The sequence below is a fragment of the Daldinia loculata genome (genome assembly GCF_022478755.1).
Source record: "Daldinia loculata strain CBS 113971 unplaced genomic scaffold F4817scaffold_10, whole genome shotgun sequence".
Lineage (NCBI taxonomy): Eukaryota > Fungi > Ascomycota > Sordariomycetes > Xylariales > Hypoxylaceae > Daldinia > Daldinia loculata.
Window position 1 is genome coordinate 560,467 of NW_026054864.1, and position 15,573 is coordinate 576,039.

The following is a 15,573-nucleotide window of genomic DNA, read 5'->3' on the forward strand; positions in this document are numbered from 1 at the left end:
GAGATTGGTATTATATGACTCGAGTATCTTTTATTAAGGGATAGCCTCCTATCTTACTCTATTCTCAGAAGTAATTTAATATGTAATATGTATGTATGAGTAAAGCAATTCCTCTCGAGCTCTTGAGTGAGATACCTATAGTAGAGTCTAGACATATATACATAGATACATCCTATGAGTAGATAAGAGATAAGGCTGAGTTGAATGCTAACCCCGAAACCGTCAGAAAAAAAGCCCTAGCGGGGGGCATTTTCGGAGTGGGTCCTGCACACATTCGGATGTCGAAAAAAACAATTAGCCGAAATTCCACCCAAGGGTCAACCTACTGTGACCCTACTGTGACTTTTTTCTACTTTTCAGAATACCCTCATCAATCTCCATCAACCAACAACATCGGCTTTAAAAATCCTAACTTCACAAATAAGAAGACATGGGAGCCAGCAGACAGAAGAAGGCGGAATACGTACGTCGCAATTATTTGCTCACCTCAATGGCTTATTTCTTTTGTAAGAAGTAATTATTAACAATCGGTTGCGCATAGTTCCCCAAGCTCAAGAGCTTGCTCGAGGAGTACCGCTCTGTTTTCCTCGTCACAGTCGACAATGTCAGCTCGCAGCAGATGCACGAGATCCGACAGTCTCTCCGTGGAGAGGCTGTCGTCCTGATGGGAAAGAACACCATGGTGAGTCGAAAAACTGCAAATCATTCCTATGTTTCCTATGTTTAGCGAACTCTTCGACTGATGGCGATATTCAGGTTCGCCGTGCCCTCAGGACCTTCATTGCCGATACCCCCGAGTACGAGCGTCTCCTTCCCCACGTCAGGGGCAACATCGGTTTCATCTTCACCAACGGTGACCTCAAGACTATCCGTGACAAGATCTTGTCCAACAAGGTCGCTGCCCCCGCTCGTGCTGGTGCCGTTGCGCCGGCTGACGTCTGGGTCCCCGCTGGCAACACTGGTATGGAACCTGGCAAGACCTCTTTCTTCCAGGCTCTCGGTGTCCCCACCAAGATTGCCCGTGGTACCATCGAAATCACCACCGACTTGAAGCTCGTTGAGGCCGGTAGCAAGGTCGGTCCCTCCGAGGCCACCCTACTCAACATGCTCAACATCTCCCCTTTCACCTATGGTCTGGGCGTCTCGCAGGTTTACGACCAGGGCAACACTTTCCCTCCCAGCGTTCTCGACATCAGCGAGGACCAGCTTCTCAAGACTTTCACCAGCGCGATCACTACCATCGCCGCTCTGTCGCTCGCCTTGAACTTCCCTACCCTGCCCTCCGTCATCCACTCTCTCGTCAACAGCTACAAGAAGGTCCTCGCCGTCGCCGTCGAGACCGACTACAGCTGGCCCGAGATCGAGCAGCTCAAGGACCGCATCGCCAACCCCGATGCTTACGCCTCCGCTGCCCCGGCTGCTGCTGCCGAGACTTCGGGAACTGCTGCCGCCGCCGAGGAGGAGAAGAAGAAGGACGAGTCCGAGGAGGAATCTGGTGATGAAGGTTTCGGTGGTCTCTTGTACGTCTCTCCTAACTCACAGGCTCCCAACTTTACGATCTTGCTAACGTATCTTTTCGCAGTGACTAAATATCATGACATGATCGCGGTGTTAACGGATTGGCATCAAACTGGGCTCCGGTTGGGTTTGCAAGATCTAGGCGTGCGAAAATCGACGGTACATAGGTCTATAACGGTCAATTAAGACACGTTGCAGAAGAGTCAGATGTGTCTGCCTATTTGTGATATGATGGTTGCATTGCCGCGTGCAGGGCTTCGCTTCCTCTCAAATGGTGAGTTCGAATCCTATTTTCAATTCCAATATTTCTGCGTGTTCTATGATTATATAAATGATATCAAGAGCTTTTTAACCCTGAATCTTTCTTGATGACACACATCACCACCCTATGAGACACTTTCTCCCAAACCCGTTTTATTCGTACATATGGTACAAAGAGTTGAGCGCTAACCCGCTTCCAGAAATGCAGACTACCTTTCTTGAACCGTAAAAATGCATGGCCTCCTTGCCGTATTTTGCCTACATGTGTAGACTGGCTTCTGTTTCGTATCGTATCGTATCGTATCGTATCGTATCGTATGGGTATCTTGACGTAGATGCCGTAGCTCGTGATGGTCTCTGCCTCTCTTCATATTTGTTATTAATTAGGTACACACACTCTTTTGCAATACCTCCCTCGCAACGGCGATAGCAGCTTCGGGTAAATTAGCCAAACGCGCTACCTTCAACGCATGACTCTGCCGGTTAACGCCCTTTCGTAACTTATGCACGTAGACGAACCCCCCAACACCATCCTCTTCAACATCAGTACAATACGTATCCACAGCACCTCCCTGCGCAACCGTCATCCCCCTCTCAGCAGCCAGATCCGCCAGCCCATGGAAATGCGTAGCAAACAGGGCCCGGCTCCGATTCACCGTAGCCAGATGATACAGCGCGGCAAACGCTACTGCCGTACCGTCCTCCGGTGTTGTCCCCCGGCCCACCTCGTCCATGATTACCAAGGATCGAGGGGTCGCCAAGCGGAGTATGGCGGCCGTTTCTAGCATTTCGACCATAAAAGTGCTTTGGTCGGCGGATAAGTCGTCGGCGGACCCGACGCGCGAGAATACGGCGTCGGTGATGCCGAGGCTTGCGTGGACCGCGGGTACGAAACTACCGGCTTGGGCGAGGATGGAGATTAGTGCGTTTTGACGGAGGTAGGTGCTTTTGCCGCCCATGTTGGGGCCGGTTATTAAGAGGAGGCGGCCGTGGTGGGGGTTTTGGGGTTGTTCAGAGGAGGTATTGGGAGTGTCGGGGGAAGGGGAGGGAGATACGCTACCGAGACAGCAGTCGTTTTTGGTAAAGGAGCGGCCTTGCTCTCGCAGCCCGGCTTCGACGGTGGGGTGTCGGCCGCCGAGGACGATGTGTTCGTTACTAGGAGAAGTAGGATCCATGTCGTGGAGTACCGGCCGCGTCCAGCCGTGCTCAGCGGCTAGACGGGCAAAGGAGGCGGCGACGTCGAGCTCGTCAAGCGCAGAGGCGTTGCGCCGTAGTTTAACGAGGTTAGCGACGACAAGGGCGCGTAGTTCCGCCAATAGCCGTTGCTCCTCGACGGTGACTTCGAAGCGCGTCTGGTGAATACGTCGTCCGAGCATCGTCCACTCTGGCGCGTGGAATGCTCGTGTGCTACGGCTCGAGCTGACAACTATTGCCGCCATGGCATTACTACTATCACCGTGTTCGCTGTCTTTACTGTCGATGATTTTCCGCATGTCCCTGGCGCCCTTGACGTGGCACACGTGTCCGAGGGTAGGCGTCCAGCGCAGGGTTAGACTGGCGGCGCCGTAGCGGGTGCGCAGCTCTTCGGCGAGCTCGGATTTCTCGTGCTGCAGGGATGATAGCCTGGTGTGGAGCTCGCGTAGGCCGGGACTGGCTTCGGGCTTGCAGACGAAGGTTACGCTGTCTTCCGAGTAGTGTTCTCTTATCGAGGTGCTCTGCCTTCTCTTTTTCATGGCCATAGCCCCCTTGGGCAGGGAAGAGGCGTCTCCTGTCGTACCCTCGGCAGCGACGACGTCTTCGGCTAGAGTCAGGAGGTGGCTTGCTTCGCTGTCTTCGTCTTGGTGTTGCTGGACTAATCCTTCCTCGTCGATGGACATCTTGATGCGGTTGGCGAGGTGGGCCGGCTCTTCGAGCATGATACGCGAAAGGAGAGATGCGAAGCAACTGGCTCCTTTACTCTTAGCCCGTGTCTTCTTCGCAGTGGGTGTCTCTTTCGAAGATTTTAGGAGGGAGACGATATCCTGGGTAGCTCGTATAGTGTTGCCAAGGGCGATAAGATCGTCCGGATCTCCACGGCCAACCGCAAATTTCTGAACCAAACGCTGCGAGTCATGGCTCCGCCTTAACAACATGACCATCTCGTCGCGTAGATCCGGGTTCTGAATAAAGTGCTCGACGAGGTCTTGGCGGGCCTTTATAGTCTCGAGAGACGTCGAAGGGGCGCCAAGCCAGGCGTTTAGAAGCCGAGCGCCGCCTTTGGTAACAGTTCTGCGGACGGCGTGTAGTAGACTCCCGCGAAAGGTGCCGTCTCGGATCGTCTGCTTGATCTCGAGAGACCGCATGGTGCTCTTGTCGATGGACATGACGGACAAGCTGTCGTAGCGCAACGGCGGCTGCAACTTCATGCTTAGGCCTTGTAGGCGGTCTCGCACGTACTGCAAGAGCAGGCTCCCGGCATAGACCTCGTCCGGACTGAATCCCTGCGCTGTTTGTGTTGAGATGTCGGATTCTAGCATCGGGCTCCATTCCGACAGTGGTAGGAACTCGCTATGCGGCGAGAAGGTTACCAAGTATTTGTCCTCTGCTAGTACGCTGAAGAGCTGGTGGTCCCGTTGCGATTCGAGGACCTGGTCTACGACCACCTCTCTCGGACCAACACGCGAGAGGATAGATGCCAGTGAAATAACTGTCGTAGACTGCGTGTAAAACTGTCCCGTAGAGACGTCTATCCAGGCTAATCCTATCGGCGTAGCAGCAGCGCCGACTTGTGGCGGGGTTAAGTGTCCCAGGTCTATACCCTTGATATTACTACTCGGTCTAGAAATATCAGCCTGTTGCTTCTGATGGTCGACGTGGATCGCCATGACATAATTATTAGCATAAGGGTCGATGAAGTTCTCATCGATCAGCGTGCCCGGCGTAATAACACGCGTGACCCTCCGATCGTGCATCAGCCCGTTCGACTTGATCTTGTCGCCCGGGTCGTTAGGGAACTCCTCCGCGATAGCGACGTAGCAGTTCAAGTCCTGGACCAGCGTTTTCAGGAACCGGTCTAGTTGGAAGAACGGGAAGCCAGCCTATATATAAAATGTCAGAACTATACTTGATTGATTAGGCAGTATAGTAAAGAAAAAAGACAAAAAAAGAAAGAAAGAAAAGAAAAGGGAAAAGGGAGACGTGATATAATAGAATAGAATAGAATATAATAATTACCATCGGCACCGGCCCAGCATTCGTCTTCTTCAGCGCAACCTTCAAATTCAACAGCGGCCCATACTCCTCCGCCTGCTCAAAATACAACTCATAAAACCCCCCCACACGCGTGAGAAGCACGCACCCGTCGAACCGCTGCATATTCCTACGGGCCTGCAGGACGACAGTCGGGTACGCAGGCCCCTCGTCCCGCTCCGGGAGGGGAGCCGGACGAGCAGCCTTCTTCTTGCCCGGCTTGATAGGGCCTTGCGGGAGGTCCTCCAGTCTCATCGATGATTTAGTCTTCTTTCCTCTGACCTGCTGGAGGCTTATTATTGTGCCTGTTGGTTTTCCCATTACACTACTACTACTGCTGCTGCTGCTAGCCCCGTAGGACTTGTTGTGGTTCGATCGTCTTGATAGACAGAGACAGAGCGAATGTTGAGTCCGGCGGCCGATCCGGCCTCGGGCGAGCGCCCAAGTCAGCCGCCGGCATGATGGGCTATTCATATGGTCAGAATATCGACGATAATTAAGTTCGACATATAAACCCTTTACAACAATTGCTTTGCTTTTAGTTTAATTTTGTTGAATTTTTATCGTATGTTTATCAGTTTGTGAAGTTAGAAATTCGGGATGTTGCATTTATGAGATATGATTGAATCCCGCATACTGTGGGCTTTCCGCTGTTTCTCGCTGCATGGTACAGTTTCTATGGCACTGCACACTGTGTATTCCGACCATGAAATCGACTAAATTAGTAGTCAGGAGACAAGTTCATTTTTTTTTACTAGGTCACTTCGGAAAGTATTCAAGCATCATAAATAGGTCAGTCAATTTAATGAAACTCGTATAGGAAACCCGCTACTCCTTAGCACTTCGTAAGCCTTTTTTTTTTTATCATACTTGAAACCCAGTAGCCGAATAGACAGACAAGACAAGACTAGCATATTTAGCAACATAATTACAACTGTAGTCTGTACGTCGCAACTTCGAAGGGGTTAACGGTAATCGAGAAGGCGCCGTCCTTATTCAACTTAATCTCTTCCCCGTCATCCTCTAAGATGTTCGTCTTGAATACCTTTTTAACATCCCAAGTCGTCTTAACCGTTGCTGTGCTACGGCCGCCAAGACTGTCGTAGACTCGGATGATAACGCTTTGCCCCTTACGACGTGGAAGCGAAGTGTCGTGAGATACGTCTTCGTCATCCTCACCACGCTTTACGCAGTCCAAGATCAGGGAGTCATCTCCCGTTAGCTTAACGGGGTATTCCGTAAGCGCAGAGATGTCGGACGTCTTAGGTGCTGAGAGGACCTTTATCGGGTGGTTGAAGTTGTATCCGGTGCGGACGGTTGTCGCACCTAATTCACCCCGATGGGGTAAGATGGCCCAACGGATTGTATGCTTTCCCATATCTGCGTGCGCGTCGGGCGCCTTCGGAGACCGCAAGAGAGATAGGCGCATAAGGCTTCCACAAGTAGCGAAGCCGTATTTGCTGTCGTTGAGGATCGAGACACCGTAACCATGCTCCGACAAGTCGGCAAACTTATGACAACACACCTCGAATTTCGCCATGTCCCAGGTAGTATTGTAATGAGTGGGTCGCTTAACAATGCCGTACTGGGTCTCGTAAGAGGCTTCGGTATTCCTAATATCCACAGGGAATTCAACCTTTAGGAACTTCATGGTCTCGTGCCAGTCCACGTGAGCAGTGCATTCAACAAACGACTGCTGGCCATCAAAGGCGGCAGACAGGCTTAGGATAGTCTGGATGGAGCTGTTTTCACTAATCTTTGCTTCCGTCAAGACGCTGACCCGATGTTCCTTGTCTTCAAAGATTCTAGTCTTGCCATAGGGTACTACTTTGCGAGTATCAAGATGGTATACCTCGACGTCCCACGCCTGCCAGTAAAGTGGTTTATCATCGAAGATGACGAGTTGATTGGCCTTTTCTCCCTTTGAGACGATTTCGCGCTCTGCCTTGCGATCGAATAGTGAGGTTATTGTACCATCCTCGACTTGTACTGTCAGTTGATCATTCTGTAGGACAAAGACACCATCCCTGACTTCCTTAACGGTAACGGCTTTGGTTGATCCTGTCTTGAACGGCTTGATGTTGATGAGGTTCTCAGAACCACAAGCGACACCGACTTCAGTCTTGGAAAGCTCAACGACTTCCTTTCTGTGCCAAGGGAGGGTATTGAGGGCGACAGTTCTACCACCAGACCCAGTGGGTCCTACCTCCGTAACACCGAAGAGTTGGTAGATGTCTTTATATATAGCCTTGCCTAGCTGGAATACTCTAGCGTATAACTGGTCTAAGTTAGCATACTGCATTTCTCCAATGCTTTGAGTAAACCTACCTCATCTGAGTCATCATAGCACATCTCAATGGAACTTCCCGGAAGACAATCATGGAACTGACAAAGGAGCGTTGCTTCCCACATCTCATCGAACTCCGCCTTTGGATATTTGTAAGACTTGAACTTTAGAGATGCGATAGTGGCTAATAATTCAAGTTCTCGTAACATGAACTCTGACTTCCGGTTGTTACGTTTGTTGTTCGCTTGGGTTGTGTATGTACCACGGTGAAGTTCGAAGTAGAGCTCACCGTACCAAGTGACTAAGGTGTCGCCCTTCTCCTCGAGCTTGTCGAAGAAATCGTCCACGGAGTTTCCTAGGTGCACTCTAGGCAAACGACCAACCTGGTCGCTGATACCACGGCAGCGTCGCAGCTTCTCTATGTGCTGCCAGGTCGGACCGCCACCGCCATCGCCTTTGCCAAAGACCAATAGCGAAGTGCTATCTTGATCCATTGACTTGTGCTGGGAGACACTGCGCTTAACATCCCCAAATTCGGCTTCCGAGGTGTAGGTCTCTGCTGGCGGCATGTGGCATATTACCTGGCTTCCGTCGAGGGCGACCCAGTTGAAGGTAGTATGGGGGAAGTTATTGATATTATTCCAGCTAAGCTTCTGCGTAAGGAAACGGTTCATACCAGCTAGCCGGCATACTTGAGGAAGTTGGCTCGAATACCCAAAGGTATCTGGAAGCCAGAATGTCCGACAGCGCTCTCCGAAATTGCTCTCGAAAAACCTCTGACCGTATAAAAATTGACGGACAAGAGACTCGCCGCTCGGCAGGTTGGTATCGTGCTCAACCCAACTGCCACCAATTGGATGAAACCGACGTTCTTTAACCTTTTGCTTGACCCGATCAAAAGCATAGGGGTATAAGGATTTCAACCACTTATACTGTTGTGCTTGGGAACAAGCAAAATTCAGCTCCGGGTATCGATCCATTAGGCCACATTGGTTCGACCAGGACCTCGCTACCTTTCTCTTCGTCTCGGCCCAGGGCCACAACCAACAAGTATCGATATGGCAATGGCCAATGCCAAAGACCTGGGGGTTGAGCCCACTATCATAGACCTTAGAAGAGTCGACGTTAGACCCAATATATTCTTGAGCAATCTTACGGCCTTTCTTGATCGACTCTTTATCACCGAGGACGTAGGAATCGATAATATTTGTAGCGACATTCAAGGCCTTGTGCTGTTCCCACGAATCTTCAGGGAATTCCCTCGCGGCATCGCCAATGATCCAAGTATCGATCCAGAGTTGCCGGGCATCTAGATTGACGGCACAAATATCGGCCTTGACAAGCTGGAAATATTTGTTGGGGTCTGGTGGTTGAATAGTATCACCTCCAGTTGGATTGCCAAACATGCTATTGCAGGCCATCTCGATGTAGATGGTGTGCTCTTTGCCATCTCTGAAAGAGTCCGGGAGGATCCACTCAACACGTTCTCCTCCGCCGGTTAGACCCTGTAATGGCTTCCCGTCCTCAGTCCAGACCATGCCTTCGCTGTTGGAGTCCCATTGGAATTCCAAGTGCTCTTTATCCCGGAGGTCGGCGGGAACACGAAGCACAACTTTGAACCAGTGGGTAGACCAAGATGGACCGAAGGCTTGGCCAACGGAGGTGGGTTTATACTCACCAGCCACGGCCTCCTCGAATGTCGGTCTTGAGAGGTTTGGGGCAGGCCATGTCGAGAGCTGAACATGAGGAGGTCCAGATGCAACGCCCTCAAACATCATAGCAAGGAGGTTCCGCTTCTCCCATTGTCCCTTAGAGTAGAACTGTGTGATACGCTCCTTGTAGATGTGGGATATCCGTTTGCCGACCGGGGTAGGTGCCCGGAGGGGATAATCGGTCGAAACGACCTTCAGATTCGTAGTTTCGCCACCCATAGCAATTACAGTGACTAGCTCTTGGCTTCTTGCTGATATATCCCTGAAACAGCCAGATAAACGTTAGAACGCTATAGAGGATGCAAGCAGTCCTCTGAAAATAAACGAGTAGTTGTAAGGCAGCTTGTGTTTGTAGAAGGTTTGGCCACGATGGAACCATTAAATGAAGTACTCGTACGTATAAAAGAAGGGCGGAATGGTAACACGACAAGCTTCGGCTCCGCTGGTATAATGAAATATGTATGACAATGCAATAGTGTAATTGGACGAGCTAGCTCACCAATAAAATGGAATGTATGGGATTGTGGCTAACAGCTCTAGAGTAAACAAACTTGGTGAATTGGACCTCTTATGAGCTAGCTACATTGGTAGGATGTAGGTATGTAGGTATGTACTATAGGTAAGGTAAGCTCATTATATACCTGAGACGCAGGGGTGCCGAGGGTTCCTGAGACGCAGGGGCTTTGGAGGCCGCTAAGGCACGGAGGTATAGAGGAGCAGCTGACAATGGGCAGCTGCTTGGAGTCTTTGCGGGGAAACGCCTTGGCATCTCCTCGAGGACAAATCACCGAACGTACGCACGTCCCGCACTTACCCCATTGTAATTCACCGCTATCAGCCTTATTACGTAGCTGATCTAGGTAGGTAAGTCGAGACTATTGAGTTGAATTCTGCAAGATGGATACGAGATAATATAATTAAGTAGGTCAGGAGGGATGAGAGGTTACGATAGGGTTGAATAGGTTGGTCAATAGGACAGTAATCGAATATTGTAGGATGTGAAAAAAGTTGAAAAAAAAAATGACATGCTCAAATAAAATGTGAAGGTCGGCTGAGACTGTAGCATGTAGGACAGATATATTTAGGTGCCTACCTCTTATGATAAAGAGACATTCGGCAGTTACGAAATTAAGGTAAGAACATCTTGATATTATAAAAAGGGTAGGTACAGTACCTAGGTACCTATAAGGTTGCACAGCCGTCCTACCAAAGTCTTGTCAGTAACGCACAGCCAAGTACAGCCAAGTACAGCCAAGCGGCCGTGTAAGACTACATACATAAGAAGCAACTATATCGTGTGCATTGATCGTAAGGGAAACCTAACAAACTATCTTACCATAATAATAATAATAATAATAATAATAATAATAATAATAATAATAATAATAATAATAATAATAATAATAATAATAATAATAATAATAATAATAATATCTCAATAAACTTTATAATTATGATTATACAGTATACTCGGCATTGCAAATGTGCAGGCTACCTACCACCTTATTCTATTTGGGTTACCAACATATCAAATCTAAAAGATAAAACCAATAAAACCAATAACTAAGGCGTATTACATAGATACTATCGAATAAACATCAAGTCATGTTGTATTATGATACATCTACTTGACGAGTAATCGAGCAATTAGGGGTAGCCTACACGTCTAGTCTCGTTGATCCCCTTTCAGACCATTCTTCCTGGGGACATTGCCTCCCCCATTACTTTTCCCAAACCAACCCGGGATGAATATACATGCCAATATAGACGCGAGGAGGAACACGGGCCACGGTCGAATTATAAATAGTTCTAGGATGAAATCTTTGGTATCATTGGTCTGAAGCAGTCGTTAATCGCGATGCGTTTCCCGTAGAAATAAAACGGCCGACCCTGCAAGTCCACAGAGAAGAAAATTATACGAGGATGAAGCTGCATGTATTCTTGTTGTCATTAAGCCATATTTGATGCCATAAGCGTAGCCATTAGAATGCATCTTCTAGAGGGCAGTCGATGCTGTCATGCCCGTCTCGCTCACATAAAGCGCACCACTTCTCTGGATCTACCACACCACTGTCCTTACCCGCCAATGGCCCTAAGTCTTGCGGGTTAGGGAGGATCTTAACCGCAGCCGGAGGAGGGGGAGGAGGCGAGATAACTGCCTTGGGCTTCGTTGGGGATAAGGGACGAGGTGTGTCGTCTTCATTAGCGCTGGTAGGAACCGATAGGCTCTTAAAGCTCTCCCTCGACTTGTCGGATGCTTGGTCACCCGCTGTGGCCTTGCTTTGCTCGTTCTGGGATCCGAACATGTTAGTGCATGTAAGAATATCGTGACCACCAGTCTCGCAAATCTCGCACCAGAGCGTGCTAGTCTCGGTAACGGATGAATATGCATCACTCTCAGGCATCGTGTCAAGAGTCTTCCCACGCTTGTGAGTGGCTTCGGGTGAGTGTGTGTCGCGCGAGGGGACTACAGTTCCCTTAGAATCACGATACGATGATCGATTGGCGCTGCTGGTAGTAGTAGAGCTAACACGGTTCATCGATGCACCGGCGCGTCTGAGAGACTCGATCTCACGCTCAAGCTCCTCTTCTCGGTGGCTCTTGTTGTCGATAAGACTGCGTAATTCGAATACTTCCCGCTCCAATTTTTCCCTCGTCGAGCGGCTATCGATCGAATCCGGCCGGGAATTAATCAGGGAATTATTGCGCTGTGGCTGCGTAGGCGTCTTTTCCGAAGAATCCGAGGTGGGAATAGAGTCCCTACTGAGGGAATGGATAATAGCCTTGAGACCTCTAATCTCATCTTCCTTTTGTTCTAGCTCCTTAGACATGGATAACTTATCCTCTCCGCTATTACCCCCATTCAAAGCCGCAGCGGCTTTCTCACGTTCTCTTCGTAATTCCGTCCTTGTCCTTTCGACCTCTCCTCTCAAGAACTCTACTTCGCCACGTGCTTCCGCTTCTCCTCGACGAGCATCTTCTAGGCCTTCCTCAAGCTCCTGAACTAGCTCCTCGAGCTGTTTAAGCTGGCGTGCGACGCTATCGACATCCTCGTGTCGCTCCTGTGCTTCGCGGAGCTCTTGTTCTAACTCGCGGATTTTAGCATCATAAACCCTCTGAGTTTCGGTGCTAGCCATCTCGAGAGTATCGATAGTGCTGCGAAAATCCGCTCGGTGTACATCAAACTCGGCGGTGAGTGTGGCGATTTTCTCGTTCTTCTCCCTAAGCATCGTTCGAAGCTGCGAACTGTCCTTGTCGTCCAGGCTACCTGCTCTCATCCTCCCGGTATCCGACTGATCTATCAGCATCGTAAGCTCGGAGAGACTACTCTCCATCTCAGCCAGAGTAGATGCTTGATCCCTCAATTGCCGGTCTCGGTCTTCGAGTTGGGCTCTAAGTCGTTCAATTTCCTCCTCATTTTGGTGAGCAGCCCGTGATGCGGGGCGCTTAAATGATAGTGCTGATGCCGATCCGATACTCCCGTTCGTCTTAGGATGCAAGCCCACAGGCATAGTTTCTTCCTCATCGTAACTGAAAATCGGCCCCATAGCCGACGCGCTTCTAGGGAGTATGCTTGGCTTCTTGTCTAGTCTCGACGTCTTGTTCGGATCCCCGGGAACGCCTCGCATACTTGCTCCAAGCTTAGGGACGGTAGGGGTTCCATAGCGAGAGGGCGCCCTCGGGCCTGGTGTCGCTGTCATCGGTCGGGGCGCCGGGGTTAATGTTAACTTGCGCATGGGCGATTCCGGACGTGGTAGGGATGGTCTATTTCGTTTGCCTTGGGGGCTTGGAGCTCTGGGTGGGCCGAGAGACTTGCTAAAGCTCGGCAGTGAGGGAGTCGGGGGTGTATAGTTCGTGGCATTCTGACCGGCGACCCTTAATCCAGGGGTGGGAGGAAGGGAACTTGAAGGCGTAGGGGGCGAGTCGCGTTGCTTAAAGAGTTTATGAATCGGTACAAAGATGCCAGAGCCAGGGGTCGAAGTAATAAAGTAGGATATGCTGCAAGAGGTGTTGGTAAGCAAGGAATAGATCAATACGGGACGAAATGAAACAGCGTAAACACAAGTGCGGATAGATAAGACGGGTAGATAAAAGAGAAGGTTAAGATTTACCCATCAACATCGCCGTTATTCTTGCCGCGTACAGCGTACTCGGGATGCAGCTCAACACCAACAAAGGTACCTTTCCTCCCAGCAACTGAGCCTACAAAGCGAACAGTTCCAGTCATATTTCCGGGGACCTCGACGTTATCACCCAAGTCGAAGCCATCGTTGGCGCTGGCGCTCTTTCCTGGCGTAAAAGGGGGCATTTTGTGTGTTGAATCGGTGAGGACAGTATCTATGGCGTAGCTCTCGCTGTCATCAGGTATTGCGGCTAATGAGCTAGGAGTCAGTGCGGCAAATGAAGCTTTGCGCGCAAGAGCGCCCGAGCTAGGAATGAGTCTCGAATGTGCAGAATAAACGCTATTGAGGTTCGGTGTAGAAGCGGTAGCGATTCCAGATTTTCTAGGGGCCCGAGACAGAGTGTGTTGTCTCTGCGGCTGCGGTAAAGAGAGAGTTGTCGAAGCCATAGTGGGCAAAGACTCCCCCTTCCCACTCTTTATTACACTCCTTGGTGTGTAGTAGTTGTTCTTTTTTTTTACCCGCTATTGATTTCTAGAGCGGGGACCTTCAGCTCTCGTCCAATCCGATAATCTCACTGGTTCCCGGCTCTCCCACTGAATCTCACTGATGGGGGGGCACTTAGGGGCACTTAGGGGCACTCCTATAAAAAGCCCACTAAAGCAATGGACGGTAGTAGGCTTCTGGTAGCCGTTGCTGTCGCGTGGGAAAGAGGGAACTGATTCCAACCAATGATAGCTAGCGGAAACCTAACAAGCTTGGTGCACTAAGACCTAGAAAAGATTAGCTGCTAATAAGAGAAAAATGTACGAAAGTACAGTGGTCCATAGCAACCCAAAATAATAAAATAAAAGAACGCATTAGGATTTGCAAATACCAGAAAGCAACCACAACTGACCCGGGTTGTTGGAGTTAAGTATAATTGAAATACGAAACATAATAAAGAGTCTGACCACCCTGGCAATCTCGAGACCTAGGCAATCCTTAATAGATGTATGAATAACTTAGGGAATCCGTATCTCGGAAACACAACATGGAAGCTGCAAGATCTTAAAGAAAACAAAACATGCATGCATTACCTGGTAGGTAGGTATATGTATAAAGTAGGAATATATATGTTCGATGATCACCTACCGTTCAATGTGGGTTTGACGTGGCTAGGGTCGACCTACATGTACCTAATGTACCTATTCGTAGTGACTCCTGGGGTTTTAGATCTGTTACGATGACGATTCCTTGTCAAGTAGCAACGTTGACGGCAGCAGCGATAGTAGCAGTAGCGATAGTAGTGAAGACCATTAAAGACGAGTATTAAAGACGAGTGTTAAAGAGCAAAGCTTGCAATTGCCAATTTATAATGGTATATAGCTAGATGGGCACAATATGAAGCTTACGTACTGCGCTCGAATTCTGTGGGGGTTTCAGCTCCATGAAGCTATGTACGGAATATAAACAAGAGCCAAAGCTATGCCAATAATATCTCAGGACTAATATGCGCTCGGGTGGTCAGACCTATCGTTTTCGGAAGCTACTTTGACGCAGCGACACAGCAACGCCGCTGGTACTCTTGTCTACTTCAACCGACTCATTCCTGATTTAATCTACGCTACTGAGGTAGCTATGGAGACCTTTCTGCAGCTGCGGCAAACAAGCATATGCAGGACGGCGTGCATCATTGGCTTATACTAGATTAGCCAGATCATAGATGAGGGGTCGCAAACTCTTTTTTGTTTACAATGGCAACCTATCAATGATACGACACAGTGATAACAACACTTACGTCAAAATAATACAGCCAAAACACCCTCGTCAGCCCTGACAACCTTGAGATTTAATCTAGTGAGAATTCGACATATCATTACAAAAGTAAATTGATGCTCCAAAAGTTACTTGCGTCCGGGTATTAATAATAATACGTGCTAAAACCCCTGACCTATGAGACAAGCTCAATCATCAATGACCTTGCGTCACTTTTATTGGGGTCTGATCCCAAGCCATGCTAGTGGGCTCGGAAGCTAATATAGCTCCAACGTGCAGTTTGACAGTTTAAAATACCTCCAATGCAAGTAACTTTACACGTGGTTGCCGACGCCGTGAGACCCGAGATTGAGGTCATCAAGTAAACTTTCTATTACTATTAGTTACATTTAAAGACTAGAGTAAGATGGGTCATATTGACAACGATGTGCTATCACTTCTTACATGTAGTTTAGACATTGTCCTGGATGAATACATGGTATGTATTAAAGTACCACATTATTAGAAAATAGGTTCATCGTATTAAGATAGGTTTATACCGAAGATTATATTTAGACGTTCTTAATTAAAGGCATGCTTCGATATACGGCGTCAAATATGATATACGACTCGGAAGGGGTTCCGTGTATTATCACATCTCATTAAACAAGTTCCTCTGCGTACAGGGTCCTTAGCCTCAGAATCATTG

The 15,573-nt window shown here is 49.1% G+C and overlaps 4 protein-coding genes across 4 annotated transcripts; 1 reads left to right on the forward strand and 3 right to left on the reverse strand.

Moving 5' to 3' along the window:
- Positions 1–430: 430 nt before the first annotated feature.
- Positions 431–2,025, forward strand: F4817DRAFT_363250 (uncharacterized protein; the record flags this gene model as incomplete). Its single annotated transcript, XM_049306623.1, has 4 exons — positions 431–463; positions 542–682; positions 757–1,513; positions 1,583–2,025. 4 exons carry the CDS (start codon positions 431–433, stop codon positions 1,702–1,704), a joined length of 1,053 nt encoding a protein of 350 aa, XP_049161560.1. The 3' UTR covers positions 1,705–2,025.
- F4817DRAFT_16206 (muts domain V-domain-containing protein) lies at positions 1,889–5,612 on the reverse strand. Its single transcript, XM_049298101.1, has 2 exons — positions 4,993–5,612; positions 1,889–4,856 (listed from the first exon to the last, which is right to left on the reverse strand). The coding sequence occupies exons 1-2, from the start codon at positions 5,479–5,481 to the stop codon at positions 2,163–2,165; spliced, it is 3,183 nt and encodes a 1,060-aa protein (XP_049161561.1). The 5' UTR covers positions 5,482–5,612; the 3' UTR covers positions 1,889–2,162.
- On the reverse strand, positions 5,611–9,578 carry F4817DRAFT_16205 (glycoside hydrolase family 38 protein). The gene is made up of 2 exons (XM_049298099.1): positions 7,336–9,578; positions 5,611–7,285 (listed from the first exon to the last, which is right to left on the reverse strand). The coding sequence occupies exons 1-2, from the start codon at positions 9,223–9,225 to the stop codon at positions 5,936–5,938; spliced, it is 3,240 nt and encodes a 1,079-aa protein (XP_049161562.1). The 5' UTR covers positions 9,226–9,578; the 3' UTR covers positions 5,611–5,935.
- A 1,202-nt stretch (positions 9,579–10,780) lies between these two features.
- On the reverse strand, positions 10,781–13,797 carry F4817DRAFT_16285 (uncharacterized protein). The gene is made up of 2 exons (XM_049298122.1): positions 13,119–13,797; positions 10,781–13,005 (listed from the first exon to the last, which is right to left on the reverse strand). The coding sequence occupies exons 1-2, from the start codon at positions 13,574–13,576 to the stop codon at positions 10,989–10,991; spliced, it is 2,475 nt and encodes an 824-aa protein (XP_049161563.1). The 5' UTR covers positions 13,577–13,797; the 3' UTR covers positions 10,781–10,988.
- Between the last annotated feature and the right edge of the window lie 1,776 nt (positions 13,798–15,573).